Here is a 26,833-nt window from a genome sequence, read left to right as displayed (position 1 = left end):
TACTGTTATGTAGTATTCCAATATACCCTCCTGGCATTGCGCTGTCCATGCCGGACTGATCAGTTCATGCTTGCCTGCTACCCAGCGCATCCGTATTCATTTGTCACGCGAAACCAAGCCGTCCATTGTAACGCCTCGCCTATGGAAGACGGGAAAAAAGAACAAAAAACGACCTACGCCCTATATCTTCTTCCCCCCAAGATTACAGCCAGCCGGACAGCCAGCCGGCGGAGTCGGCCAAGTGCTCGTCCTCGATGTTGGCCGCAGTCGCTTCCTCCAGGTCCAAGTTGACACCGTACATGCGCACTCTGTAGAAGCAAGTCTGATTCTTCGCACCGTAGTTGCTGACGGCGCGCACGATCATGTGGTCTGTGGCCGCGCCCATCGCTAGGAGCTCGCTGCTGAAACGCGCCACGTGCACGCCGTCGTGCAGCTCGGCACCCTCGTACACGAACTGCGCGATCTTGACGAAGCGGTCAGGGAAGGCGGCGGGGGTATAGTCCCAGTCATCCGCGTCGGAACGAGGGAAGTGTGCGGCGGAAAAGTTCTCGACGCTCTCCCGCAGCGCGAGGTCGGTCATGTCGGCGTAGACCTCGATTTCGCGCGGGCGCGCGCCCGGGTCGGTGGTCGCACCGGGGAGGATGTGCTCGACCACGAGGTGCGTCGGGATGATGCGGTGCGCGAGCTGGACGGCGAGGCTCGCGCCGTAAGGGTTGCCGCGGCGGGAGAGCGCGCGGGAGGCGCAGAAGCAGTCGCCCTCGTCCTGCCACGGCAGGAGGGCGGCGATGGGAGCGCGCGGGGCTCGCAAACCCTCCGTTTTCTGCGCCGCGGGAAAGTAGAAGGGATGGGAGAAGGGGTCGTAGACAGGGGAGCTGTGGACGGCATCGATGACGGCGCCTGCACCGACGGAGAAGTAGTTTACCTGGTTCTTGAGTTCCGAGTCCCAGTGGGCGTGGATCTTGCCGTTGGCAAGGGCCTCGAGGTTGAGGTCGGCAATTCCCTTGCGCACGAGGCCGTTGACGAGAGACAGAATCTCGGCGCGGCTCATGGTGGGAGGGATGTCGCCCGTGGCCAGGTCTAGGGACTCCCGCACCAGCTTCTCGAGCTGAGGCCGCAGCTCCGTCATCTCAGCCATCATCTCGGAGCGGAGGCTTGCGACCTCGCTCTTGACGTGCCGCAGGAACTCTTCGCGGCTGACAATGTTGCTTCGCCGCTCGCTTTCTGCAAGATGCTCCTGGACAATCTTGCCTAGACGATGGTCAAACTCGCGCTGCGATCCAGCCGCTTTCAGCTCATCAACTGCCGAGCCGATGGCCTGGTGGAGCTTTGCCTCGTTGTCTTTGACCCAGGTATCCCAAAAGGCAGATATCTGGCTTCCAAGTCTGACCTCTGCCTCACCGAGGGCAAGGTTCAGGTTGGAGGTGAAGGTCGGGTCTTTGACGAGACGGGCGGCAATGGCCTTCCACTTTCGCTCCGACGAGACATCGTACTCGCTGCCAAGCTTATCAAAGGTCAACAAGGCGTCATCTTGACGGATCAGCTCCTTCAAGGCGTGCCAGAACTCGGCAGCCACCGCCGGCTTGCCGTCGGCAAGGTCCATGTGAACGACTTTGGGCACAACGGCCTCCAGCTTTTTGAGCGCCCCGTCGTGTAGCCTACCCGCTTTGGCCAGTGAGTCGAGCGCTTGGAGCATCTTCTTGATGGTGCTGTCGAACCTCTCGTGGAGGGTGCCATCCAGGTCGGTGAGGTCAAAATTGTCGCCTCCCCTTCTGGACCATGAAATGGTCGGCATGTACCCGCCGATCTTGGTGCCGATGTCGCCAATTGGGAACCAAGAAGTCCGTTCCGCAACAGGCGCCCAGAGGCCGTCGGCGGTGCTGTCCCTGTAGCTGTTGACGGCGGCGGCGGCGAGGGCCAAGCCAAGGAATAGGGCGGTTGCGGCACCGATAACGTAGGGCAAGCTTTGCAAGCACAACGAAAAGAGTTCCCGCAGACGAGGAGGGAGAATGGTGTCGAGGGCGATGTCGATGAGCCAAACCATGGCCCTGGCGTATGTCCAAGGATTGAGCAATTGCCACCAGTTAATAGCTGGTTCGTCTCCGACCACGTAGTTATCGTTGCGACCCCGGCGGAAAACATGTGGTATCCGCGAATACCACCGATGCCGCCTTGAGGACCCTTCGACCTCGAACTCTTGCGGCCGAGGCGGTTGGGGTGTCCGTTGTGGACTGGTGCTGTGTTCCGCCTGCCAGGGTGGAAGATGGGGCCTGTTGGCAAAAATATTGGTTGCCGGTTCCGGCTCCGCCCTGTCCCTTTCATGGCTGTCCGGCCGTGCCATTGCTCGTCTGGACTTGGCAGCGAGCTGGCTGCTCGGGGGTGGCTGATCCTGTCGTGCTTGAGCAGGTTGCGTTCCGAGATCGGGCGGAGGCGGTGGTAAGTTGCCCGGGGCGGGCGCCTGCTTGGGTTTGGGAGGAGGGATCTTTGTGCTTGTACTTGGGCCATGGCGGAGCTTGATCGGCTTGATGAGCGGATCTTCATCGTCGCTTTCTGCGGTATTGTGCGCATGGTTCTGAGCGCGCCGTCGTTGAGGTGAACGGGAGTTGGCCTTGACGACGCGGGCGGCAGGCTGATTCTCCGCTTCCGGTTCCCGCTGAAGAGATGTCTCCTCGGCAATGTCCTTCAGTCGATGGCGATTCCTCCAGCCTCGAATTTGGGGCGTGGGTGTCGACGAGGCGTTCGTCAAGGCGAGTCGCGGTGGCGGCTGCATGCTACCTGGAGTCGAGGCTATCGTGGCGTCCAAGTAGAAGTCGCTCTCGGTGCCGAAGCTTCTCGAATCATCGGCTTCACTGGCCAAGCCAAGTGCGTCCGGCAGAGACTGCAAAAGCGGCTGGCCTCGACCCCGACTTGGTGTGGGAAGAGTAGCTATGAGGTGTCAGTACTGGTGCGCGTCGCTTGCTGCCGGGCACCAAACCTACAGGAAGCTTCGTTGCCAGCGGCCAACTCATCCTCGTCGGGGTCAACGCTCTGTGACTGCACCCGTGGCGATCGGACATCATCGGCCTCCTCATCGTCGTCACGGTCAAGGGCGCTGCGGACGGCATTATTGAGGTCAAGAGGCTGGCCACGGGTGACACCACGACCGGGTCGCGCAGGCTGTGGTTCTGCGGCGGCGCCATAAGAATACTGTCGGCGTGAGCTGGGGGTTCCCTGAAGCGGTGGCAAGTTCGGCTTTTGGAAGCCTGTGTGGGTTGGCGTCGGCTGGTGGTCGGGCTCCTCGCGCATGGAGGCTCTAGTGCGCCGTCTTGTTGGGCTCGCTTTCGGCGGCATGGCTGTATATGGGCAAGGGGGGCGTCGGCGACGAGCGGTGGGAAGGCGTGAGAGTGAACTGAAGCGAGATGGAGAGGCAATTTGGGTAGATGAGAAACGGGGCGACGACTTATTTCCGAAAGTTAAGCAGCTCGAAACTCGAGATCAAGATAAGTAAGTGGTGGCGGACGGGCAGCGGTGAGATAAAATTAACCATGCACTTCCAGAGCGCCAATCTCGCTCCGTCCAGGGGCACGAGCACAGGCCGGACACCGGCGAGGCACCAGCGCTATGCCCGGCGTTTGATCCCAGCAGCAATGCTGCCTTTGTTTGCTCAAACGGACACCGTGCAGCCGTATCGAAGGCGCGAGTGTTGTTGCTGTCAACAAAGAGTTCTTGGAGGCGTCCTTGGTTGGAGCCTCAAAGGCATGGTCGGGAGGGAGCGCAGAAACAGTCGGTCGTCATCGGTTCCGGACGATGTCGACGACATAAAAGAGGTTGTGATTGAGGAGAAAGAAAAGACTGCTCGAGTTTGGTTCTGCCTCGTCGTTCCTGCTTGGTTGGTGGTGATGGTCCCTCGCTCACGCGTTGCCGGAGCTATATTTCATCCGAAGTTTAGGCGGCGCATCGCCATGTTGCTGCCGCAACATTTCTCGACTGTAATACTCTGTACATGGAAGTACTGGAAGTAATCAGTCGAAATACAAGTATACCTGTACAGCAATCCTTGCAAATAAATTGTGCACTGTAATAGTCCCTACTCCATGCATATATCCAAAAGGTTACACATGCATGTACAAGACTGAGATGAGAGAGGGTCACGTGCCCCTTTCACACCTTTCGCCAACAGCACCTCGCCTTTGGGTTCAGTGTAATGCGCCCCCAACGAAGTCCGTGGCAAAAAAGATCTATAATAAGGGGAGATGCTGTAAAATGGCAATTTAAATCAGTTGATTGATACCAAAATATGCAGAAATAATGTCACTGGGTGAGCAGGTCTACTAGTACTTACAGCAGAGTAACTGTACTTGCACCTACGTACTTGTACTAGTATTAATATTGCAAGTACGGATACAACTACTTACTTATTACTTACAGCAGGTATTTAAGTAAGAATACATGGAATATGTTAGTATGAAGCACAGTACTTGTACGGTTTTGCGGTTGGTGTGTGCATCGTATTACACGTACAAGTAATAATAATCGTGTACGGAGTACGGAGTACATGTAACGCCAAATCTCCAGAGCGAGACGAACGCGGAGTGACAACAGTAATATTACAAAGTACTACTTACATGCACATAGATCTTGATCAAAGTTCCTGCGGCGGTGCGACGCGTTGAATGGTCGGGGAACGGTCTGCTCGTATCTTCATCCGTAATTGGCATTAACAAGATACCTAAGCCCATAATAGTTGAACGTCCAATGAAGCAAATGCGTATCGCCAAGTCGGTCGCAGAGACGAGTACTGTAATACGCCGTAGGCATTACTCCACGATTGACATGATGGCCCCTACAATTTGCCGCCAGTGCTTGTTACAGTACTTGCCCCACCATATCTTCAGCGGAACTGCCGTCAAGTTCCGGTACCGTCCTGAACTGCCCTGTAAGTAAGTGTACATGTTTCGACGCACAAGCGTACGCTGATGCACATGTACAGATACTTGCATATGTGACAGGCTTCAAAACATGCATGCTGCCCCTCATCCATGTCGCCAAAACACGGTGTCGCAGATTCAACCCCGCCATCCAATCCCATGCCACCCAACTTCTTCCCTCCATCGACGCACCACCACTACGTTCGCACTGCACCGTCCGCAATGGTTGTCGGAACCGTCCTCATCACCGGGTACGTCGAACCGACCCGTCTGCTATCCGACGGTGAACGATTGGCACGCAGCGCTAATCATCCGCATCAGTGGCACCGGCTACATCGGCTCCTTCACGACCCTCGCGCTTCTCGAGCACGGCTACGATGTCATCATCGTCGATAGTCTCTACAACTCGTCCAAGGTCGCCGTCGACCGCATTGAGCTGCTCTGCGGCCGTCGGCCCGGCTTTTACGAGATCGACGTGACGGACGAAAAAGCGCTCGACGAGGTGTTCGCCAAGCATCCCGCCATCGACAGCGTCATCCACTTTGCCGCCCTCAAGGTAGGTCGGTCGAAGGGCAACGCGAGCGCATCGCTGACGCGGGCCCTTCGTTTTCGCCTCTAGGCCGTCGGCGAGTCGGGCGAAATTCCCCTCGAGTACTACCGCGTCAACGTCGGCGGCAGCATCGCCCTCCTCCGTTCGATGGAGCGCAACAACGTGTCGAACATTGTCTTTTCCTCGTCCGCCACCGTGTACGGCGACGCGACGCGCTTCCCGGACATGATCCCCATCCCTGAGCACTGCCCGATCGGCCCGACAAACACGTACGGGCGCACAAAGGCCATGATCGAAGACGTCGTCACCGACTTCATCAACGCGCAGCGGGCGAACCTGAAGAAGGCGGGCAAGCCTTTCGAGAAGTGGAACGGCGCGCTGCTGCGCTACTTCAACCCCTGCGGCGCCCACCCGAGCGGCATCATGGGCGAGGACCCCCAGGGTGTGCCGTACAACCTGCTGCCCCTGCTCGGCAAGGTTGCCACGGGCGAGCGCGAGAAGCTGCTGGTCTTTGGAGAAGGTAACGTCCCACCCCCACGAGACGCGAGAAGCGACTGACTGGTGGCAAGACTACCCCTCGCGCGACGGCACCGCGATCCGCGACTACATCCACGTCGTCGACCTCGCCCGCGGCCACCTCGTCGCCCTCAACTACCTTCGCGAGAAGCAGCCGGGCGTCAAGGCCTGGAACCTGGGCTCCGGTCGCGGCAGCACCGTGTTCGAGATGATCAACGCCTTCGGCGCCGTCGTGGGCCGCGATCTCAAGTACGAGGTCGTCGCTCGCCGCCAGGGTGACGTGCTGGATCTCACGGCCCACCCGAAGCTGGCGAACGAGGAGCTTCACTGGAAGACGGAGCTGACCATGGAAAAGGCCTGCGAGGACCTCTGGCGCTGGGTGAAGAATAACCCGCAGGGATACCGGCAGGAGCCCCCGGCCGAGTTGCTGGCCGCCATCAAGCCCAAGGCTTGAATCGGAGCCCCGACGAGTCCGAGGATGGGACGAGGATCCGCGCCAGACGGTGGCGCGTGGGGGCGAAGAACGGGAGAACGGCACGGGCCGGCTTGGTTGGCAGTACGACGTAGACATGTTTGCTATGTGGGCACCATCTGACGTCGGGCCCTGGTGCATGTGCGGTTCATTCACTTCAATCGCAGTTTATCAACAGCTTGCCCGTCGTCTTGCGGCCTTCAATGTCCGTGTGGGCCCGGGCTACGTCCTTGAGCGGGTAGATTTCGTGCACGGAAATCTTGACCTTGCCCGCCGTGACGAGTTGGAAGAGCTCGGTCGAGTACATCTCTAGGTCCTTGCGCTCGGCGACGTAGCCGTTCACGATGGGCCGCATGAGCTTGACGTTTTTGGGTCCCAGCTGGAGGATCGAGATGGGCGGCACGGCGCCGGACTGGTGCGGGTGGGTCAGCGTCGGTGACGGCGAGCTCGGCTCGGCGCTTGGCCATGGCCGCGGCCGCAGCGAGGATGCTTACCGCATTGCCAAAAGAGATGAGATGCCCCTTCATGGCGATCATCTGCAAGTCGGCATCAAAGGTCGCCTTGCCGACGCCGTCGAATATGACGTCCACGCCATGCCCGCCAGTAATCTCCTTGACTTTCTCGACGAGAGCATCCTGATTCTTGGAGCTGATGGTCCACTCGGCGCCGTTCTTGCGCGCCAGCTCGCACTTCTCTTCGGTGCTCGCCGTGCCGATAACCTTGGCGCCGACGCTGCGAAGCATCTGGACGAGCAAGAGGCCCACGCCGCCGGCGGCCGCGTGGACAAGGGCCCACTGGCCCGGCTGGACCTGGCCGGCCTCGCGGATAAAGGTCCAGGCGGTGAGGCCCTGCAGAAAGACGGCGGCGGCGTCCTCGTACGAGAGCGAGTCGGGGATGGCGACGACGTTCTTGGCGGGCACGGCCGTGTACTGCGCATAGGTGCCCCCCTCGGTGCCGGCCATGTAGACGACGCGCGCGCCGGGCTTAAGGTCCGTGACGGATGCGTCGGCGGCGACCACCTCTCCAGAGGCCTCGCGGCCGAGCGTCAGCGGGAAGTGCGGCGCTGGGTAGAGGCCGGTGCGGAAGTAGGTGTCGATGAAGTTGACGCCGGCAAATCGGTTCCGCACCAGCACCTGGCCGGCACCGACGGTGGGGACGGGCATGTCGACATGCTGCAGCACGTCGACACCGCCATTCTGGACGATCTGCACGGCCTTCTGGGTGGTAGGCAGAGCCGACATGGTGACGAGTCTCTTGGGCACAACGACCAGCGGCGGTGGGCGAGCTGACGAACCGAACGAGAGCACAAGTGCGTTTGCTGCGTCGAGGGGCAGGCGATGGCGATGACGGCGGTGAGGGGTACTGCTGCCGAAACTCCGGCCCTGACAGGGTGAGGTTGCGAAGCGGAGAAGGGTTGTCGGGCCGAGGCTTTTGCTCGCCAGGACGGTGGAGGTGGAGATGTTGGGGAAGGATGAGCGAGAGGCGGAAGTCAGCAGCAGCTGGCACATCCTAACATGCGATAAACCCCAGTATTGCATAGAGAGGAATATTGCACAGTTGAAGGAGGCAACGGGGGTACCGTTGATGTGGTCGGCGGGCGGCACCTGCCAAGTAATACCATGTGTGTTCGGAACGCACTTGTACCTGCCAAGTAATAATACCTCAAGCGACCAACGGACTGGTGATGGTTGTTTGGGTATTACTTAAGTACGGAGATGTACTGTACTTATTTGTACTTGTGCTTGTACTGTACATCAAGTACGGAGGACTGGCAGCACATGGGAGTGGGGGGTGCACTGTAGCGGTAGGTGTAAGCAGGTAGTTGTACTACTTGCCCTACTGTATGAAGTACGCACTCCGCACAACACTGCACTGTAAATTTGGGCACAGGCCTACCGGATTCCTATGTGTTATTATCATACCGTGCTGGTAACAGCGTCTGGCTTCAGCAAGGGACGTTGGTGGTACTGTACTGGTACGGAGTGCACTGTACTATACAAGGTTAGCAGTTGCTGCGGAGAACCAACCGCTAGACTTTCGGCCAATGTCTTGACGACAAAGGTACTATTGCAATACCGGGATAAAAAAAACCAATTTGCCCTTGGATCTGGATCAAGCATTTCCTCCAATGCAGCACCTGCCGGGTGGGTAGCGGCGTCTGTGCAGCGGTTGATGGCGATCGTCCGAGTCATTCCGAAAGCCTCCTTTCCTTTTGAACCCGGATCTGGCCCGAGATTCCAAGCCAAGGGTCGTTGCGTTCAAGAGACAACTGGGCGGTTGATGCTTCTTATGCTCGTCCCAACTCCGATCGGCGCCAAGGGTGACTCATTGCAAAAGAGGCATTTCTTCCCCCGTGCGAGATGATGGCCTCTTGGTATGACAAGTTGTGAAACGACGACCGTTAGCGTAGTTGGACGATGCGATGCACCTGATTCGATGGATGGCGACATGCAGAAACCACAGCTCCCGGTTGGTTACACGCAAGTGTGTGCGGCCTTGATCCTGCTGACCAGACAGGGCCGCGATCCCGTTCTTCCGCCGGAACTCGGAGCCACGGCGGCCCCACCAGTGACGGCGATGAACGGCATGATCCTGGGGCCCACGAGCGGGGCGCAGCATGGTTCGTCATTGCATGCTGTGATTGTCGTGGCAAGTACTCGCGAGTATCTGCATAGTCCTGCACACGTCATGTATTTCCTCGTTAATGCTTGTGCTAGGTTCATGTGAGCGTCTGCATCGGAGCGTCTGCATCTGATGGCGTCGTGCTTCTTGGTGGCCCGTTTAGTGATACCAAAGTACTACTTTCGTGCTTGCCGCAACGCCGACGGGCAGCACTACGTCCACGTAAGTACGAGAGCGCAAAGTACATACATAGGCCATGTACTCTTCCGTATATACGAAGCCGCAACCCCCCGTATATACGATGCAATTCTCTCCCAGTGGCGCCACGCGAAGCTGCGTCGCCTATTGGCTGCCGAATTCCGTCGCCCTGGCTGGAATCCCTCTCGCGTCGTGGCGGTGCATCGACGGCTGCGAGGCATGCAGACAATGTCGAAAAGGAGCTAATACGGACGGCCGCAAACTGTGGAATGCAGCAGAGCTCCATTCGTCACTTGACTGGAACTTGCCGTGGAGCTCAGGTGGAGGTCCTGATGCATCCATTCGCCCTGAGTGCTCGACCCTCATCACCTGCTGATTCGCAACCCAACTTTGTTTAGGCCTGCTGAGTGCCCTCGTTCTGCACGAGTCTCGCAAACAATGGGACAACGTTTGTGCGTGCCTTGGTGGAACGTAGGGGGGGTACCTTCGGTGGCGTTCGCCATCTCGTCCGTCCGGTACGCCAACCCTAGCGGCACTGCGCAAGCCGGCGCCCGATCTGCGTTCGGTGCCTACCGCGGTCGTCCACTGGCCCGCTAGGCCGTTTCCCGTAGTGGTTCGGTGCTCTGTTTCGCTGCCTGATCTGTCCGTTTCCAGTAACCAGCTTGGCAGCTGGAGCTGCCGAGCAAGTCCCTGTGGCGTGGCGGGGTTGAGCGGTCGCCACCGTGTTGCTGCTGTGGCCCAGGGCACCTCCTGGTGGGTCAAAGGGACACCTTGCTGGCCTGTTCCCGCCCTGAACGGCCGCTGCATGCCCCTGGTTGAGTGGACGAACTGCAGCGTAGGGAGCAGAGCAGCGTGCAGGGAAGCCGAGCCCTCATCGCCATCTTCCATCAGCTTCGATGCTCCTTCCCACTGCTTCTTCCTCAGGAGCTTGAATCCGTCGTGTTCTCTCTCTCTTCCAACGTCCCACGACGAAGCATCGGAACGGTTTCCCTTCCGATGAAACGACCACACACCGGCCGCCATCAGGCTCGTCCCAGCCGAGCAGCCTCTCGTTGCCCTCGTGCCTGAGGCTTCGACTCCCACCATGTCGACCATGACCGCCCTCGACCGTGAGCGCCGCATCACGGAGCTTGCTCAAGAATGGGGCCTCGTCCTCCCGCTGACTCTGACCCCGCTCTCGCGGCAGCCCCTGGCGTCCTCCTTTCGCGGCCCGGCCGATGACGCCACCGCCGAGGAGCTCATGCAACAGCGTGCCGCCGACCTCGCCCTGTTCCGTCCCAAGAGCGGCCTCCGGCAGGCCTTTTCTTCCTCCAAGAGCATCAAGAAGGGAAAGAACTGGGACCCTCGCGAGGTGCTCGACGTCCTGAGCGGCTGGATCGCCAACGCCGGATCCCCTGGCGTCGCCGAGGCCCTCATAGACATGCTCGTCGCCGCCGGCGTCGACCTCGCCGGGAACCCGAAGCGAAAGAGCAGCATGCTCGGAAGGCGACGGAGCGTCGAGGGCTTGGACGATAGGACCAGGCTCCTGAAGCTCGCCGTCGATGGAAACCAGCGTGACATGGTGCAGGTTTTGCTGTCTCACGCAGATTCCGCTTCCATCAACGCCTGCCTGCCCGCTGCCATTCGTCAAGCCAACACGCCCCTCGTCGACCTGCTTCTCAGGCATGGGGCCAGCGTGGCGCAGACGCCGGGCGGACAGGATGCCTTTCGACGCGCTTGTGCTATCCTCGAACACTCCCGTATGGTGGCCCTCATCCTACGCTCCGAAGGGCATCCGCCGCCGTCGCTGGCGTCCCTCTCCATGTGCGACGCCACGAGGGCCGGCTGCCTCGAGACGGTGATGCATCTCAGTCGCTCCTCGGCCGATGGAAACCACAACAATGCCGAAGCGCTCAAGTCTGCCGTCACCTTGGGAAGGAGAGACATGGCCCTGGCCATCGTCATGGGGCATCAACCACCGCAACGCCCTGGTCTCGATGAGGCCTTTCAGATTCTCTACGACCATTCCTCCCTCAGCCAGACCTTGAAGGTAGAGATGGCCGAGGTTCTATTGTGCGCCGGCGCCGGCGGCGTCGTTCTTGCCCGAACCCTTGAGCGCTCGTGCGAGTCCCAGTTTCTGGAAATGGCAAACCTGCTCGCCACGTATGGCGCCTCCGTCGAGTACAACGATGCGACGACGCTGAAGACGGCCATTGCCCGTGGCGAGCTGGGCCTTGTCCGCTCCTTGCTCACCGACGGCACTCGCCTCAATCCTGCTCTGGCTTCGAGCTGTGTGCCGCTGATCCCGAAGCAGGCCCCCTTTGACGAACGCTTCGCCGTCCTCCAACTGCTGCTTCGAAAAGGCGCCAACGGCCTCGCTCTCGACGACATGCTCATCGACACCGCCGAGGCCGCCGACATGAACTCGATGCAACTGTTGCTCTTCCCCCACGTCCCGACCCCGGATGCCCCTGCCGACATGCCACCCCATCCCTCGCAGATGCACGAAGTTGCTTCCGTGGATCACAACGCCGGAGAGGCCCTCCGAACGGCCGTCCTGCGGGCGGACACTCACATGACGCAAATGATTCTTGCCAGAAAACCGTCACCGGAAACGATATCCCTCGTGTTTCCTTTTACGAAGAAACTCCCCGCCGACGCTCGCTATCAAATCGTCCACCTGTTTCTCCAGAGTTCCCTATCCGGGCCATGTCTCCACGCGGCGCTGCAAGATGTCATCGGCGAGGACGCCTTGCAAAGAGACAACTCGCTCATCAAGCTTCTTCTCGAGTACGATGCGGATGTTAACTTCGACCACGGCTCAGCGATGGCAGCCCTCGTCAGGCAGAGCGACACGGAGCTTCTCGCCCTCTTGCTTCAAAAAGCGTCACCGCAGACAGCCGCCGCTCGTTTGCAGGACGTGATGCTAGTCGAGGACCACCAAGTCCGTTTTGACATGACAACCATGCTCCTCGGCGCCGGCGCAGCCATTGGTGTGACGGAGGTTGCTGCCGCCTTGCTTGAAGCCCTGGCAGAGGAGCCAGTCGATAAAGCTCTCCTGAGTTTGCTGCTGCAGCAGGGAGGTGTCGACATTAACCTTTTCGAAGCCGCCATTGTCAAGCAAGCTGTCATGAACCCAGACCCCGAGATTATCGCCTTGATCTTTGGACACGGAACGCCATCTCCTGCCTCCATCTCCTCTGCCTTGAACGAGTTCGTACCGCTTCCATCTACGGAAGCCAAGGCGCGGAAGCTCAAAACGATCATGGAAAAGACGGAACGCGCAGAAGACCTCAGCTGGGTCCTAGTGCACGAGGTTCATTCCCTGTCCAAGACGAAGGATGAGCCAGTCTCGTTATCAACCCTCGACCTGCTCCTCGCCTCTGGGGCGGATCCGAATGCATTCAATGCCGCCCCGTTGTGTCACGCTGTCATGACGGCCAATACGCAAGCCGTTGACATGCTCATAAGTTGCCGTCACCCTCCCAGCCCAACCGCTCTGGGTTCTTCACTGCTGCATGCTCTGCGAATACCAGACCCTACGGAGCGCCTGAACCTGACGAGGAAACTTGTCGAGGCCGGCGCAGACCCGATCGAGTCCAACAGAGCATTGACGCATGTCATATCTAAATATCCCGACGACCTGTCCCTGCTTCAAGTTCTGGCTGCTTCAGCCGACACCTCCGACGGGGAGGCTTTTTCCCTCTCCGTCTCGAAGGAGTCGCTCGAGATTCTAGACTCCCTCCTGTCGCAGTCGCGGAGCTCAACCGAGGTTCGCAGCACCGCACTGAGAAAGGCCATGGAAGTGAAGAGCCGTTCCTCACGAGCCAGCATGTGCCAGAGTCTTCTCACTGCTGGTGTATCGAGTGACGTTGCTTCGTCCGCTCTTCTCATCGCAGCGCGAGATGGCGACGTCGAACTTGGCGACCTGCTCGTTGGTCATGGCGCGAACATCTCCAGTAACAACGGCCGCGCAATTATCGAGGCTTGTCGTGGCGGGTCACCCGAAGTTCTTGGTGTGCTACTCAAGGCGGACCCTGCCATAAACAGAGACCTCCTGGAAGCCGGCTTTCAGGCTGCGACTGAAGTAGGCGATCTGTCGAAGCGAGCGGCCATATTTGAGCAACTGCTTCATCGGGGAGTTCGGGGCGAGCTAGTCGACGCTCAGCTGGAGACGGCAACGAATTATGGTGATGACGGACAACCGGTCTTACGAGTTCTCCTCAGCTCAGGAGCGGATCCAAACTATAACAACGGCGAATCTGTCGTTACTGCGACAAGGCATATGCTTCTCGAAATCCTTGAACTGCTCTTGGGCTTGTGGGCGGAGGGTGGCAGCCAGAAGAAGATATCGCAGTCGACGCTTGCACGAGCCCTCAAAGCCGCTTGGTGTTTGGAACGCGACAATAGATTTGTCGTCATCAGCAGCCTTTTTAAGGCCGGCCTGCCTGGGGCCGAATATTTGCACATGGCGCTGAATGATGCTGTGAACGAGGATGACCTGGAGGAACATCTCGTCCAGCTGCTGCTTGACAATGGAGCATCACCTACCGCCAACGGATGCAAGACGCTCATCGATGCTGCAAAGCATTCGGCCTCAAAATCGCTCTCCTTGCTGCTGCAGAAGCAGATGCCGGAACATGACATCAACAAAGCATTTGACCAGTCTTTTGTAGCCGACACTTTCAGCACCTGGTTCACCGAGGACGGCCTGGAAACGGCACAGATACTTCTCGACAAAGGCGCTTGCGGTGATTCCATCAGCCTGGCGCTGGTGTTGGTCATGAAAAACTCTACACCAGCCACGAGGCCGTTGGCCGATGGGTTTTTCAACTTGCTCATGACCCATGGGCCTGATGTGAACTACAACAATGGCGAGCCGCTGCAGCAAGCGGCATCGAAGGCGGATGTGGCCTGGACAGCGAGGCTTCTTGAGCGAAAGCCCACGGCGGAATCCCTTTCGCTGGCCTTTCGGCGCATTTTCGACACCGAACTCACGCCGGACGGGGCGTTGGAGCTGTTCAAAATGTTTGCCGACTACAACGTAGGCGGACTCGGAATCGATGCGTCGGACAGCCAGCAGGGTGCGGAGCCGGTTCTGATGCGAGCAATCAACCAATACCCAAGATCCTCTGAGATTCTGACCACACTGCTCGATGCGGGCTTCTATTGTGATCAAACCACCTCGTTTTGCGTACATCCTGGCGTGGAGGAGGAGGAAGTCACGCTTCTCAGCTGGGCCATCGGACAGCCCCAGAAACGAGTCAGCACAGCAGTCATCGATATACTGCTCAAGCGTGGCGGTGAGTTGCTTGGCCCGTGCCCCTGAGACGCTTGCTGATGGTGTGTAGCCCACGTCAACGTGGAGTCAAATGTGTCGCGAACGACCCCCTTGATGCTGGCCGTGCAAACAAAACGACCAGAGGTTGTGAAGCTCTTGCTCCTTGAAGGAGCGGATGTCGATGCCATGGACATCCAAGGGCGAACTTCTCTTTCCATGGCCACCCACATCGGCGGCGAAGTTGCGGTTCAAATGATGTCCAACCTCTTGGCTGCGGATCCTGCCAAGGACGATGGTTCCCTGCATAACGTCGCGAGGGACCTGAACCTCGCCGCCGTTAAAGTCCTCGTCCAGTCGGGCCACAGTCCTGATTTTCCTAGCCAGCTTCACGGTGGGCGAAGTGCGCTCGGCGAAGTTTGTCTTCACGGATCCGACAGGGGCGAGATGAGCGCCGAAAGGGAGCGAGAGATGCAAAGGATTATGACGTTCCTGATCGACTCCAACTCGGATCTGTCTGTCAAGATTGCTGACAAGTCCGTGCTGCATTTTTGTTTCGATGCCGCGGACCCGGTTGTTACGACTCGAGCCCTTCTCAAAAGCGGCATGTGGAAGTATGTCAACAAGCCATTTAACCACCTTCTCAAGGATGGCTACATGTATTCGCCTACAATGTACATCGCAAAAGTTCTACCGCCCTCGGATGTCAATGAGGAGCTCCTGTCCATCCTTCGCGCAAGTCGAGCAACTGACGTGTTTTACGCCGTCGACGGAGCCCAACCGGACGGCGCAGTCGGCCTGCCAGAGGACATGGCTGTTCAGGAACGAGCACGCAAGGCTCGCTTGTCGCGAATGTCGGAGGATGCTGAAGAATTCTCGATTGCGATGGCTCGTAAACGCGAGATTGCCAACGTGGAGCAGCAAGTTTTTGCGCAAAAAGCCGAAGTGGAAGATGTTCGCCGCCGCAGGCTTCACAGCGAAGATTTGGGCGCCCTCCACGCCCGCGCTCAGCTCGAGGAAAACCTTTCTAGCGTGTCCCACCAGCGACGAATGGCAGAGAATCATGCAATGGTCGAGGCCGCTGCCAACCGGACGCGCGCCCTCGCTGCTACCGAGGTCGAAGTGGAGGAGATTCGCCAGCACAAGGTCATCGAGTGGGAGTCGAAGCTGAACGCTGAGCGAGTGAACGGTGCACGGGAACTGAGCTCGATCCGTATCAGTGAGCGTCAAGAGGTGGAACGAATCGAAAGAGTCTCAGACGGGCGCATTAAAAATCGCCTCGAGATTCAGCGCAAACTCGTTGACAGCCAGGAGAAGCTGGCCAAGAGGCTGGCCGATGGGCCGGACCCGAGAAGGCAGATTGGATATGTTACAGAGCTGAGTTGAGCTATGAAATAATATGGCCTCTAACGATAATAAATGCGTACTCATGCCATGGCGTCTGGGTGAAATCTGGCCGAGAGTTGAGATGACTTCACTGTATTTTGAAACCACTATTATAGAGATCCCTGGATAGATGATTCCATGCACGCTGTGCAGTGCCCCCTGAACACGGTATATGACATCAAATGTAGCGCTATCCGGCGGCCAACCACGATGGTATGTGTATCTTGATCAAACCGCGCTCTCAAGCCCACGCGAGTTTATTTTTTGCTGCCCATCATCTTGATCGAATCGGAACCGGTTTCGACAATGCGGTACCTGTCTGCATCACCCAGACCGCTGGCTGCTTTGTCAAACGCGTCATCACTGCGATCGCACAGCGCGTTGAGATCTGCATCGCTCAGAACGTCATCCCCGGCCGTGGTCGAGGTTTGGTATTCGAGGCCATCCTTCAGAAGCAACACGCGCAACGTCTCGGCACCAATATCTTCCTCGGATTTGTCCATCTTCTGACCCATGGTGCGGAAGCCACCCTTTTTGATGACGAGTTTCTCGAGCCGTCGTTTGGCGTTGGCAGACATGAGTAGTGATTCCTCGACGGTCCCCCGTGTGGCAAGGCGGTAGACAATGACAGGACGGGTCTGACCGATTCGATGGCACCGATCCTGAGCTTGGAGATCCTGCTGGGGATTAAAATCGCTGTCGAAGAGGATGACAGTGTCGGCCGAGGCCAGATTGATGCCTTGGCCGCCTGCGCGAGTGGATAGGAGGAACAGCTTGTGGTCAGAGCTATTGTTAAAAGTGTGTATTTGCGCCCTTCTGCTCTCTTGGGAAACGGACCCGTCGAGGCGACAGACGTTCCATCCCCGGAGCTCCCTGCTATAATCCTCGAGAATATCCAGCTGGGTGGTGAACTGGGAAAAGATGAGGACTTTGTGGCCATCCTTGAAGAGTCTCGGGAGCAGTCGATCGAGCAGTAGCATCTTGCCCGATGTGGTGACGATGGACTGATCAACGGCCATGTCCGTGTTCATTGCCCAAGGACAGTAAAAGTTGTGTGGGCTGTTGCAAACCAACCGTAGCTGTGCGAGCGGGTTTCCCAGCTTTTTTTGCGCAAGCTGCTTTTCTGAAAAGCAAAGGCGTTAGAGCAGTTCAGCACGAGGGGAGAGGGTTCGATCACGTACTGGCCAAGTCGACATTTTTTTCCAGCTCAATCTCCTCGGATGGTCTGCTGTCAATGACTTCCTCATCGCTATCTGCGAGCTCATCTGCAAGTTTAGACTCGAAGGCATCATCAGACAGGGCATCTTCTTCGTCTGAGTTGATGTCCTTGTACACCTTCGCTTGCAGGGAACGGCCTCGAGTGCTAGCAGGAGTTGAACCCCTGCTCGACTTGGCGCTCTTCGATTCGGATGCCAGCGAGATGGGTGGGCTCTTTCGCTTCGCGCAGCCTGTCAGTGTTTGGGCTGCTGCCTTTTCAGAATTCTTTTTGGGTCCGCGGGGCTCACGCTTCCCCATCATAAGGCTAAAAGCGTTCGGCCTGGAAATTGCAGGAACTTCTTGACTCCTTGTTAGGGGGCTCTCTCGCAAAGGAAGAGAAAGCTTGCTGCCGTTGCTACCTTTGGACTTGGCGGTCCGACTCGACTGTCGAGATCGGGTTGCTCGGCTCGTTGAGCGGCCCGCTGGGGTTTCATTCCTGATCTTTTCCACGACCTTGTTTTCGAGGTAGGCCCTGACGTCGACTTCCTTGTCGGTGAATGCATTGTACAGATCCGTTTGCTCCTTGGTCATCGGGGCGAATAGAACGTATTCGCGCTTCTTCGGCAAGTGGGCAGCAACATCCTGCTTGATGCGCCTGAGGAGCAAAGGTTGCAGGATGAGGTGCATTTTCTTCACCAAATCTTGTTTCATCTGATCGCCGATGAACTCTTCGGTACCTTTTTCGTCCTCGAGGTCAGAGAAGTCAAACCAAGACTCGAAAGCGTCCCAGTCGGTGAAGATGTTGGGAAGCAGGAAGTGCAGCAGGGACCACAGTTCTTTCAGGTTGTTCTGCAGCGGGGTGCCCGTGATGAGCAGCCGGGTTGCTGAGGAGAACTGGCGCAACTGCTGAAACAGTTTGGCTTCCGAGTTCTTCATGCGGTGGCCCTCGTCCTATCGCCAGTCAGCACCCAGTCGGTCGATTTGAGCCTCGGCACATGCACCCGAGCTCGCACGTACAATGATGATGAACTCCCAGTTGATGCGAGAAAGATTATGCTGGTCACGCAAGACCATTTCGTACGATGTGCAGACGACGGGAAACTGCTTCGTCGGCCTTCCACCTTGGAGATTTCGCATCATCTTGGTGCGGAAAATATCCTCTCGCTGCTGCTTGTTGCCGTGGTACATGGTGACGGGTATGGACGGCGTCCACTTGTGGAACTCGTCCATCCAGTTGGACAAGGTGCTGAGAGGGGCAACGATGAGATGCGGACCAAGGTAGCCCTCCTGCTCTCGAAGCAAAGCGATGAGCGAAATGGTTTGGACGGTTTTCCCTGGGCATGTTAGCACGACGCTTGGCTGTACCGTCGGCGAGGATGAACGTACCGAGTCCCATTTCGTCGGCGAGGATACCACTCATGCCCTGCGAACAAATCTCGTACATCCAGGTGAGGCCCTCGAGCTGGTAATCTCTCATGGTGCCATTGATCATACACTTCGGCTGCTTTGCCAACTGCAAGTCGTGCTCGCCGAGGGTTTTGCCGTCAAGGCCGCTTCCGACCCTACCGAGAACCTGTGTCTTCTTGGTCAAAATGTCGCTGAAGGCGGCGCTCTTCATCAGTAATTCGTCAAGTTCTCTCGCTTTCGCCTCTCGCTCGGACTTTGTCTCGGCCTTTTTCTTTCTCCTCCTTTTCTGAGCTAGCGACCTTTGTCGTGCTTCTTCCGTTTTGATGTTGTCGAGGCGCGCCAGTTCTTCTTCCCTTTCCAACTCGTCATCAGCTAGTTGCTCCCGTTCCGACTTTGGCGACGACGATTTAGCTGGCGGAGAGCTTGGTGCGCTCGTCATGTTGTTGCTTCCGGATAAAACGGATTCGACATCGGACGAAGAACAAGGGTCCATCATGAGATACCGTCTGGGCTCGGTGGAACCCCGGCGACGACGACAGGAGATGATGACTGCTCGAGCCAAGTACGACTCAGCACGAGACGATTGTCGCTATCGCTGGTGAGGGGGGCGCCGGGAGGCGGATATGGGGTCAATTGCTGCCGAAGTTGAGCAGAACTGGAAGAGTGGTTACGTGAGAAACGCGAAAATCCAGCACTTTGATCGGTGAACGACTCGGCATCCGATAGGCTATGGAAATGAATGATTGGTACAGAATTGAGCAGAATATTGAATTCTATTGATGCAATAAACTGGATCGATCGTTGAAGGCGGAAAAGGGGGTGATGAAGTGGCGAGGCGAGACGGATTGGAAAGTTTCACGCCTAGATCGAAATGGCAAGCGGGTGGTGAAAGTCGTGCGTCCGTGACGCTGGTCGGCGCGGAATGGCGCGCGGTCACGAGCCAGCGCGTTAATCGATTTGTCAATTCACGTTCCGTAGTGTATGGAGCACTCCGTACGGAGTACTTAAGTACTACTTGTACTGTACGGTACAGTTGTGCGCACAACTGTAGAGTCGATGACTTACGGAGTCCTCTGTACTCCGTACTCCGTACAGGGACCAAGTATTAATACTGTATAAGTATAGAGCACATGTGGTGGGTACCAAGCTCGGCGTGAAATGGTGTAATTATTCGTACTCCGTACGAAGTAGTTTGTACAAATACTTAATCACCTAGTGCATAAGTATTCCTCCGTACGGAGCACTTCATGGCAATACATGGACGTGAACGGAAGAACGTACTGAAGTCAGTATATAGTACGGAGTACGATTACATGAACTGCACTCCGTAATGCGGTGCACTTACCTCTCTCAGTCTGTACATACTTACAGTATAAGTACTTCTTCCTGTACATGTATTACTACGGTAGATGGATATTATGGCCGTGACTTATGGAGTATCCGTACATATACATACTTAAGTACATATACTTAAGTACATATAGGTAGGAACTGGCCTATGGTCTGTTGCACCGATCGGACCGCTCGCACCGTCGTCATCAATGTCTGCGCAAACTTGTGGTTGGCAAACACAGCTGCTTGTGTGTAATAGTGACCTGCTATTATTGCTATTTTTATAGCAGTGCCAATTTCGTCTTTCGGGAGAGAAGACTTTCAAGAAACCACCAACAACCGACCATCATTTCGCCTTGCCATCAACGAATGTTCGCCGTCTTCGTCAAAAGAAGGTTGGCTGTACCCCGTACCGTCCGCGAATGTTCATCGTACAGTGAAGATGGGTTCACGGATATTCATGGATTTTCTAGCTCGGAATATTGGTCGGACGAACGAGAACCGAGGCGTGTCCAAGAGACGGTCTAGGAATCGCAAATACGAATAGAGTGTCCGGAACGCCTTTCCAGCTGGCCACAACCACATTGCATCTGGGTGAATCGGATGATGTATATGCTGGCTAAATATTGAAACTTGCCCGAGAGGAGGATACGAGTTACTTCCTGCCCGCCATATTTGCGACCCCTCGTGTACGCACAGATATGCAATCCTTTCATTGCCCGGATTATACTCGTCATGTCAATTGCATCTGGCCGGCTCCCGTGTCTATATTTCCTCCACAGTCCTTGAATCGGGCAAAAATCGACAACATCGGGTCGCCATCGTTTCCATGAATATTCTCTAATTTATCCGCCGCCTGTCTATTGTAAGACGGGCGAGAACAGTATGGCTGTACTTGTATGCGGGCAACGGCGGCAGTTGACGCCTTAGGCCTCAGGCTACCGTGGTCAGGAATCTCAACTCCATCCTGCCCCTCTCCCCCCCGCAATTGCACTGGCATGAAAATTTACCACGACCCAAGCAAGGGTCAAGCATCAATTGGAGAAGCCCCCGTCGCGGCCTTCTCGTCTTGCCAAAGCCAAACTGTCTTTCCTTCGCACTACTTTTCGCCCGACTCTCCGGACCCTCTCGCTCCTGCGCATTTCCAGAATGGCTACCATCAGCTCGCAGACATACTCGCCCACGGAGGAGGCTGAGATTCAGCAATGGCTCACCACTGCCGATCGCCTCAAGGCCGGCGACGAGAAATCGTCCATCCTCGAGACGCTCAACGCCCACCTCGCCAGCCGCACCACCCTTCTTGGCACCAAGCCAAGCAAGGCCGACGTGGCCATCTTCGAGACCTTGTCGCCCGTCGTCGCCAAGTGGACCCCGGACGAGCGCACCGGCGAGAAGGGCCTTCCGCACATCGTTCGCCACCTTGACTTTGTCCAGAACTCGCCCCAGTTCGGCCTTGCGCTCAAGGACGACCAGAAGTTCACCGTCGATCAGGATGACGTCCGTTATGTGAAGCCGCCCGTTGATGCCAAGGCCGAGAAGGAACGCCTGAAGAAGGAGAAGGCTGCTGCCGCCGCCGCCGCCGCTGGTGGCAACAAGGACACCACTCTCGTTGACCGCACCAAGGAACCAGCCAAGGAGAAGGTGGCAGAGTCCAAGGGTGCCGCCGCCGCGGCCCCTCCTGCTGGCGACAGGCCCAAGAAAGAGAAGAAGGAAAAGGCACCCAAGGCGCCCAAGGCGCCCGCCGTTGTGGCCCCTCCGACGCCGGCCCTGATCGATCTCCGTGTCGGCCATATCCTCAAGGCCATCAACCATCCCGATGCCGACTCGCTCTACGTTTCCACCATCGCCATGGGCGACCAGCCGAGTGACGATACCACCGAGTACGAGGGCCAAGTTTGTCGCACAGTCTGCTCCGGCCTCAACGGCCTCATCCCGCTTGCCGAGATGCAGGGTCGCAAGGTCGTCGTCGTCTGCAACCTCAAGCCCGTCAAGATGCGCGGCATCAAGTCCAGCGCCATGGTCCTCGCCGCCTCCCCCCGTCTCAAGGAGGGCGAGGTCGACGACCACAGCGGCCCGGTCGAGCTCGTCAGCCCGCCCGAGAATGCCAAGGCCGGCGACCGCGTCTTTTTCGACGGCTGGAAAGGCGAACCGGAGGGCCAGCTGAACCCCAAGAAGAAGATTTGGGAGATGTTCCAGCCGGGCTTCACCACCACCGATGGCCTCGAGGTTGCCTTTGATGCCGCCGCCGTGGAACAGCTTGGCAAGGCGACGGTCGGCAAGCTCATCACCGAGAGCGGGGGCGTGTGCACCGTCAAGACGCTCAAAGGCGCTACCGTGAGGTAATGCTAGAATGCCCAACTAGATTCACAGACGGCATGCCTCGGCCTTGTCACATGTACATCGCGAGCGAGACTAGATGCGATTGTCGCCAGAACATGTTCAAAACGTCCACCTTGCACTTTTCCATATGGCTTGTGCACTTTGATCCGTTATACAATGTCGTCCGCTATTGCGCACCAATATTCTCCCGCTAAATCCCCGCATGACCGATGACCGTGATCACGCGCAATGGCAATATAAACGTTTCGTTCAAGAACGCCCAGAAAATGCAGCCGCTGTGCCCCCAAGGCTATGAAAGCATGTGAATAGTCCCCCTCCACCGGTACCATGGGTGGTTCGTTCATGGCGTCGTGTACCAAGCGATCCGATTGCTACGCGCATGATTCGATTACGAAAAGAAGTACTTGCTTCCTCGTAGTCGCTTGACATCGAAATCGCCCTGGGATCGTCAGCAAATGAGCAGTGCCGTGACCAGCAGGGGGGTGCCTCACCTTTTTCGGAATGGCTGGAATGGTCAGCGGTAGCCAGACCGGCACAGGCGTACGACGGCTTTTCGTGCTGCCTTTATCTTCCCCCCTGACCAGCGATTCGAAATGAGTCGTTTTCATCTCATCCATGAGCCGCTCCGACATATCCGCCGCGTCGGAACACGGGGCGTCTCCGTCGCTCTCCATCATCTCGTCACGGATTTCCTTCGTCGATAGTTCATCCTCGCCTTCGGGAATCTCACCGAGGCCCATGTCCTTGGTGTCTTCCTGGATGGAAAAGTCCGCCTCGCCTGCCGACATTTCCTCAAAAACTGATGCCGGAGTGACGATTTTCTTGGCAGCCTCCAGGTCACACGGGTTGCCGGACAACTGAAGCTGATTCCGCTTGTGCTCTAGGAGGAGCTCCTCCTTGGGAGAAAGCTTGCTGTTTTTTCGGAGCTCCTTGATCTTCTTTGCCACCGCCGTCGACGGGTCGATATGGGCGAGGTACAACGATCCCTTGTGGCGGGCCTGGAATTCGGCCGCCAGCCGACCGACGACGTCCTCCTCGTGAATCTTGATGAAGGAATCGCGAATGACCTCGTTCATGGCGTCGACGTCGGCGGCATGCGTCCAGAAGGAATCGTGCACGGCAGCAAAGCTGAGGCCGAGGGCGTCGCACTGCAAAGCGGACAGTAGCATGTGGCTCGCATCCAGCGAGTGAATGAAGTTTGGTGGGAACCCTTGGAGCTGCTTCCTGCGGTTGACCGGGTCCGTCTGATCGTTTACCGGGTACACGACCGCCTGAAGACAGGTCCTCAATTCTCTCATGCTACTCTTTCGGTACGGCTGCGACACAGGCATCCGTAATGGCGTCGTCCACACGACGGTGGATCGAAACTGTTGCGTCAGCTCATCCAGCCCCGACTTGTGACCAGCCGACGCATTCTTTCGCTTTCGCGGTTTCTCATCCGCATTCCCGCCCGAGTAGGCATCGGCCATCTGCTCCAGCTGGGTCGGGGTAAGGGCTTTGCAAACGCGGCCGCCTACCTCCCCCAACCAGTACTGGATGTCATGTGCGCCCCGGAACATGGTTGCAAGCGCGTTGAAGATGTGCCTCGCAATGTACGTCGACAACAGCAAATTCGGAATGCCGTATTCCTTGCCCAGGTTCGGATACAGCGCATCGATCTGTTTGCAAACCTGCTTCTTGGCTCCGGCAAATGTGACTCCGTACACGTTGGTCATGACAGTTTGCTTCACAACCTTGCGCGTGATCTTGCCCTGCAGTATCATGCCGAATCGGTTCTCCGCCGCGGCGTCCTTGTCGATGGCTTGCTTGACGAGGTCGGCAACCGCCGAGTAGACATCGGCTGGTCGGTCGCCAGGTTCCAGGTTCACTTGCTTCGCGCCCCAAGTATCACCGCCAAGGGCAGCGTAGTGCTGGAGGCCGTTGCACGTACCATCCTGGTGAACGGGCAGGTTGGAGACGAACGTGGTGGGATCGGGAAGCTCCAAAGCAGCCTTCAGCTCGAAGCAAGCGGCGAGACATTGCCACGGGTCCTCGGCCTTGAGCCACCATCGATTTCCCGCGAGCGGGTTCTTCGCCGAGTCGACAATGTTGGTGACATTGTCGTCGGCAAAGGCCTCCCTCTCGTCGAAGCTTGACTTGTCGAGGCCGTAGAGGTTGGCCAAGTGAATCTTGAGCCATCGCAAACCTCGCGCACCTAGGACCCTTCCCTTGGAAAACTTGAGGATCGCGCGAGTGTGGTCAGCGCCCATGTGGTTCAGATACGTCGGGATGGGGTACGCGCGGCCCCTATAGTCGACGTTGTGGGGGAAATATATCGTCTGGTTCCGAAAGGCCCTCGCAATCTCCAGCTGCAAATTCATAAAGCAACGCTGCGAGTGCAGACCGGACCTCTCGTTCTCGATGGCCTTGACGGTGCGGATCCAGGAACGACGGAGGAGGGGATCGGCGGATGAGTCTGGTTCCGGTGGAATTTCGAATTCAGGGTTCAGTGGAGGCATGTTGGCGATTGGTTCTCCCGCGTTCCACGCCTCCATCATGACGTTCAGAACGTTGCTGTTCACCTGCCACGGAGTCTTTCCGAGCACATCCAGACCTTTGAAAACCAGCTTCATGTCGCCGCAGTCGATGGCAGCCTTGGTATAGAGCCGCTGCTCGACGCTTCCAGGCCTTACTCGTACGAAATTTGTCCTGGATTCTAGGAAGCCGCCCTCGCTGAACCCTTTCCAGGGCTTCGGCTCAACAATCATCGGCAGGTGCTTCGCAAGGAAGTCGCCAACGGGTTCCCGCTTCAACTGCTCGACGAGTTGCGAGTTGAGGAACAGGACGCCGACCTTTTTTCCCCTGCGAGGTTGCTGCAGGTGCGTAAAGGCTGGTTGGTACTGGCTTACCGGCTCCTTCGTCTCCGGGTGCTCGGTCGTGACTTTGACCTTGGCTGTCTCGATCAATATTTTGAGGAGGATGGAGCCGACTTGGAGCCTGATTGGCATCGACCACGGCTTCCGGATAGATTCTTCCAGCATGCGCTCCGTCTGGGAGGTGTCGGTGATCAGAGTCGAACCATCGGCGGCAGCGCCCTCGCTCGGCAAGTCTGGCCTAGTATATCGAACGTTGCGCGTTGGCTGAGCCTTCTTTTTCCTATCCCGTTGCTGCAGCTCAATGTCCTCCTGCGCCAGCTTTGCCACGTTGGTGATGAGTTTGCTCAGAACGATGCCCTTGTCCACGCCTTGCATGGCGCCGAGATTGAGGACTGAGAGAATCGTCACGGCTGCCAGCCGCGCAGGGTCGGCCTGCTGGAGCAGAGGACCGTACAGACAACGATCCAGATCTTGGTTTGACTTGGTCTTCTTGCTCTCCGAGGTGTCGATAAGGACAAGCTCCTCCTTGAGTCGAGTCTCCATGGCACCGAGCCAGGAGGCCATGTGCTGTGATAGCGATCCGGGCGACGACGATGGACTCAACGCGGTATTGATGTTCATGCTTTGTAAACTCTTGTGATCATGGCGCCATTTCTTGATGGCGGAACTGATGGAATCGCGTTCTATTTGCACTTGAATCTGGCGGCGATCGGCAGGGGTAAGCCTGGCGATGTCGACGTCTTGCAAATCCATGAGCAGCCCTAGACCTTGCTTGAGCGTGTTGAGACCTTCGCCTCGCTGCGGTGTCGGCACCAGCTCTGGCACTGTGGTGGTAGGTGGTGCGTCGACATGCTGGCCTGAGGGGTCGCTGACCAGTTCGATCGGCTCGTCCATGGCGAGGACGTCGTCAAACTCTTCCATCTCCGTGGCAAAATTGTACGTCGGGCAGATTTCGGTGATGACGGCAAGGTCTTGGTCGCTGAGGATGTCGGCCATGTTCAAGACGCGCAGTCCTGCTTCGCCGGGGGCCATTCCCATGTAGCGTGTGACGAGGCGAACAAGGCGTGAGCCTCGCTCGGAGAGGAGAGAGGCCTTTAGCATGCAGGCGATGGTCTCCGCCGTGTGAGGCAGTCCGGTGCTCCGTATTTGAAGCTCGTACCACTTGTGCAGCATCTCCGCTTGCTTCCGGTCGGGGCTCGTCCGCATTTGCCGCAACGAAGCACGCAGGTACTGATTGTTGAGCAGGATTCGCTCCTCCCCAGACAGGGTGCCCATCGAGTTGAATCGTTTGAGCACCAGTGCTGCCCTGTCCAATTTACCGACACGGATGCAAGCATCAAACACGGGGAGCATGTCGTCCGTGTCTCCCGGGATGCCATACAAGTTTGTCTTGGTCGCCGCTCTAGGCGGGCCCGGTTCGGGGATTGTGAGCGGCGTCGAGGAGCCGAACGTCCGCAGATCAAGAGATCCAAGGAGGGGGGGCTGATAGGGTGACAAGGTCGAGCTCGTGAGATGATTGTAGGGTATAGATTCGAACTTGAAGTCGTCGACGGCCGTGGCTAGGCGCCGTTCCTGAAGTCGCACGCCACGGCCAGGGGCGGATCGACGACGCCATAACCAGTGTTGATGTGCCGTGCAAGGCTGGCCCGTGGGCAAGAGATGTGATGAAAGGGCGGGAGATTGCAGCGATAATGCAATCCTTTGCGCCGCAGCGGCTTGTGTGAAGAAGCTGCTGCGTGCTTGACGAGAGAGCATTATGCCTGCAGGGCGCGTAAGGAGTGATGAGACCCAACAATG

General features: G+C 57.5%; 7 protein-coding genes across 7 annotated transcripts; 3 read left to right on the top strand and 4 right to left on the bottom strand.

Annotated features, from left to right (window-relative positions):
• Window positions 1–202: 202 nt before the first annotated feature.
• Window positions 203–3,327, bottom strand: DCS_02495 (uncharacterized protein; the record flags this gene model as incomplete). The annotated part of the gene is made up of 2 exons (XM_040799822.1): window positions 203–2,922; window positions 2,976–3,327. The coding sequence occupies 2 exons, from the start codon at window positions 3,325–3,327 to the stop codon at window positions 203–205; spliced, it is 3,072 nt and encodes a 1,023-aa protein (XP_040660705.1).
• Window positions 3,328–5,126: 1,799 nt separating this feature from the next.
• On the top strand, window positions 5,127–6,424 carry DCS_02494 (putative UDP-glucose 4-epimerase Gal10; the record flags this gene model as incomplete). The annotated part of the gene is made up of 4 exons (XM_040799821.1): window positions 5,127–5,155; window positions 5,226–5,460; window positions 5,524–5,974; window positions 6,024–6,424. The coding sequence occupies 4 exons, from the start codon at window positions 5,127–5,129 to the stop codon at window positions 6,422–6,424; spliced, it is 1,116 nt and encodes a 371-aa protein (XP_040660704.1).
• A 175-nt stretch (window positions 6,425–6,599) lies between these two features.
• On the bottom strand, window positions 6,600–9,061 carry DCS_02493 (uncharacterized protein; the record flags this gene model as incomplete). The annotated part of the gene is made up of 4 exons (XM_040799820.1): window positions 6,600–6,854; window positions 6,937–8,046; window positions 8,365–8,434; window positions 8,871–9,061. The coding sequence occupies 4 exons, from the start codon at window positions 9,059–9,061 to the stop codon at window positions 6,600–6,602; spliced, it is 1,626 nt and encodes a 541-aa protein (XP_040660703.1).
• A 1,285-nt stretch (window positions 9,062–10,346) lies between these two features.
• DCS_02492 (ankyrin repeat containing protein) lies at window positions 10,347–15,905 on the top strand (the record flags this gene model as incomplete). The annotated part of the gene is made up of 2 exons (XM_040799819.1): window positions 10,347–14,544; window positions 14,593–15,905. The coding sequence occupies 2 exons, from the start codon at window positions 10,347–10,349 to the stop codon at window positions 15,903–15,905; spliced, it is 5,511 nt and encodes a 1,836-aa protein (XP_040660702.1).
• A 257-nt stretch (window positions 15,906–16,162) lies between these two features.
• On the bottom strand, window positions 16,163–18,948 carry DCS_02491 (ISWI chromatin-remodeling complex ATPase ISW2; the record flags this gene model as incomplete). The annotated part of the gene is made up of 5 exons (XM_040799818.1): window positions 16,163–16,691; window positions 16,743–17,028; window positions 17,087–18,053; window positions 18,120–18,436; window positions 18,489–18,948. The coding sequence occupies 5 exons, from the start codon at window positions 18,946–18,948 to the stop codon at window positions 16,163–16,165; spliced, it is 2,559 nt and encodes an 852-aa protein (XP_040660701.1).
• Window positions 18,949–20,990: 2,042 nt separating this feature from the next.
• Window positions 20,991–22,184, top strand: DCS_02490 (multisynthetase complex auxiliary component p43; the record flags this gene model as incomplete). The annotated part of the gene is made up of 1 exon (XM_040799817.1): window positions 20,991–22,184. One exon carries the CDS (start codon window positions 20,991–20,993, stop codon window positions 22,182–22,184), a length of 1,194 nt encoding a protein of 397 aa, XP_040660700.1.
• Window positions 22,185–22,569: 385 nt separating this feature from the next.
• Window positions 22,570–26,791, bottom strand: DCS_02489 (DNA-directed RNA polymerase; the record flags this gene model as incomplete). The annotated part of the gene is made up of 2 exons (XM_040799816.1): window positions 22,570–22,620; window positions 22,673–26,791. The coding sequence occupies 2 exons, from the start codon at window positions 26,789–26,791 to the stop codon at window positions 22,570–22,572; spliced, it is 4,170 nt and encodes a 1,389-aa protein (XP_040660699.1).
• Window positions 26,792–26,833: the final 42 nt, after the last annotated feature.

The sequence above is a fragment of the Drechmeria coniospora genome, chromosome 01 (assembly GCF_001625195.1).
Source record: "Drechmeria coniospora strain ARSEF 6962 chromosome 01, whole genome shotgun sequence".
NCBI classification, from domain to species: Eukaryota; Fungi; Ascomycota; class Sordariomycetes; order Hypocreales; family Ophiocordycipitaceae; genus Drechmeria; species Drechmeria coniospora.
Note: the sequence above shows the minus strand (reverse complement) of the source record. Positions and strands in the feature narration are given on the sequence as shown.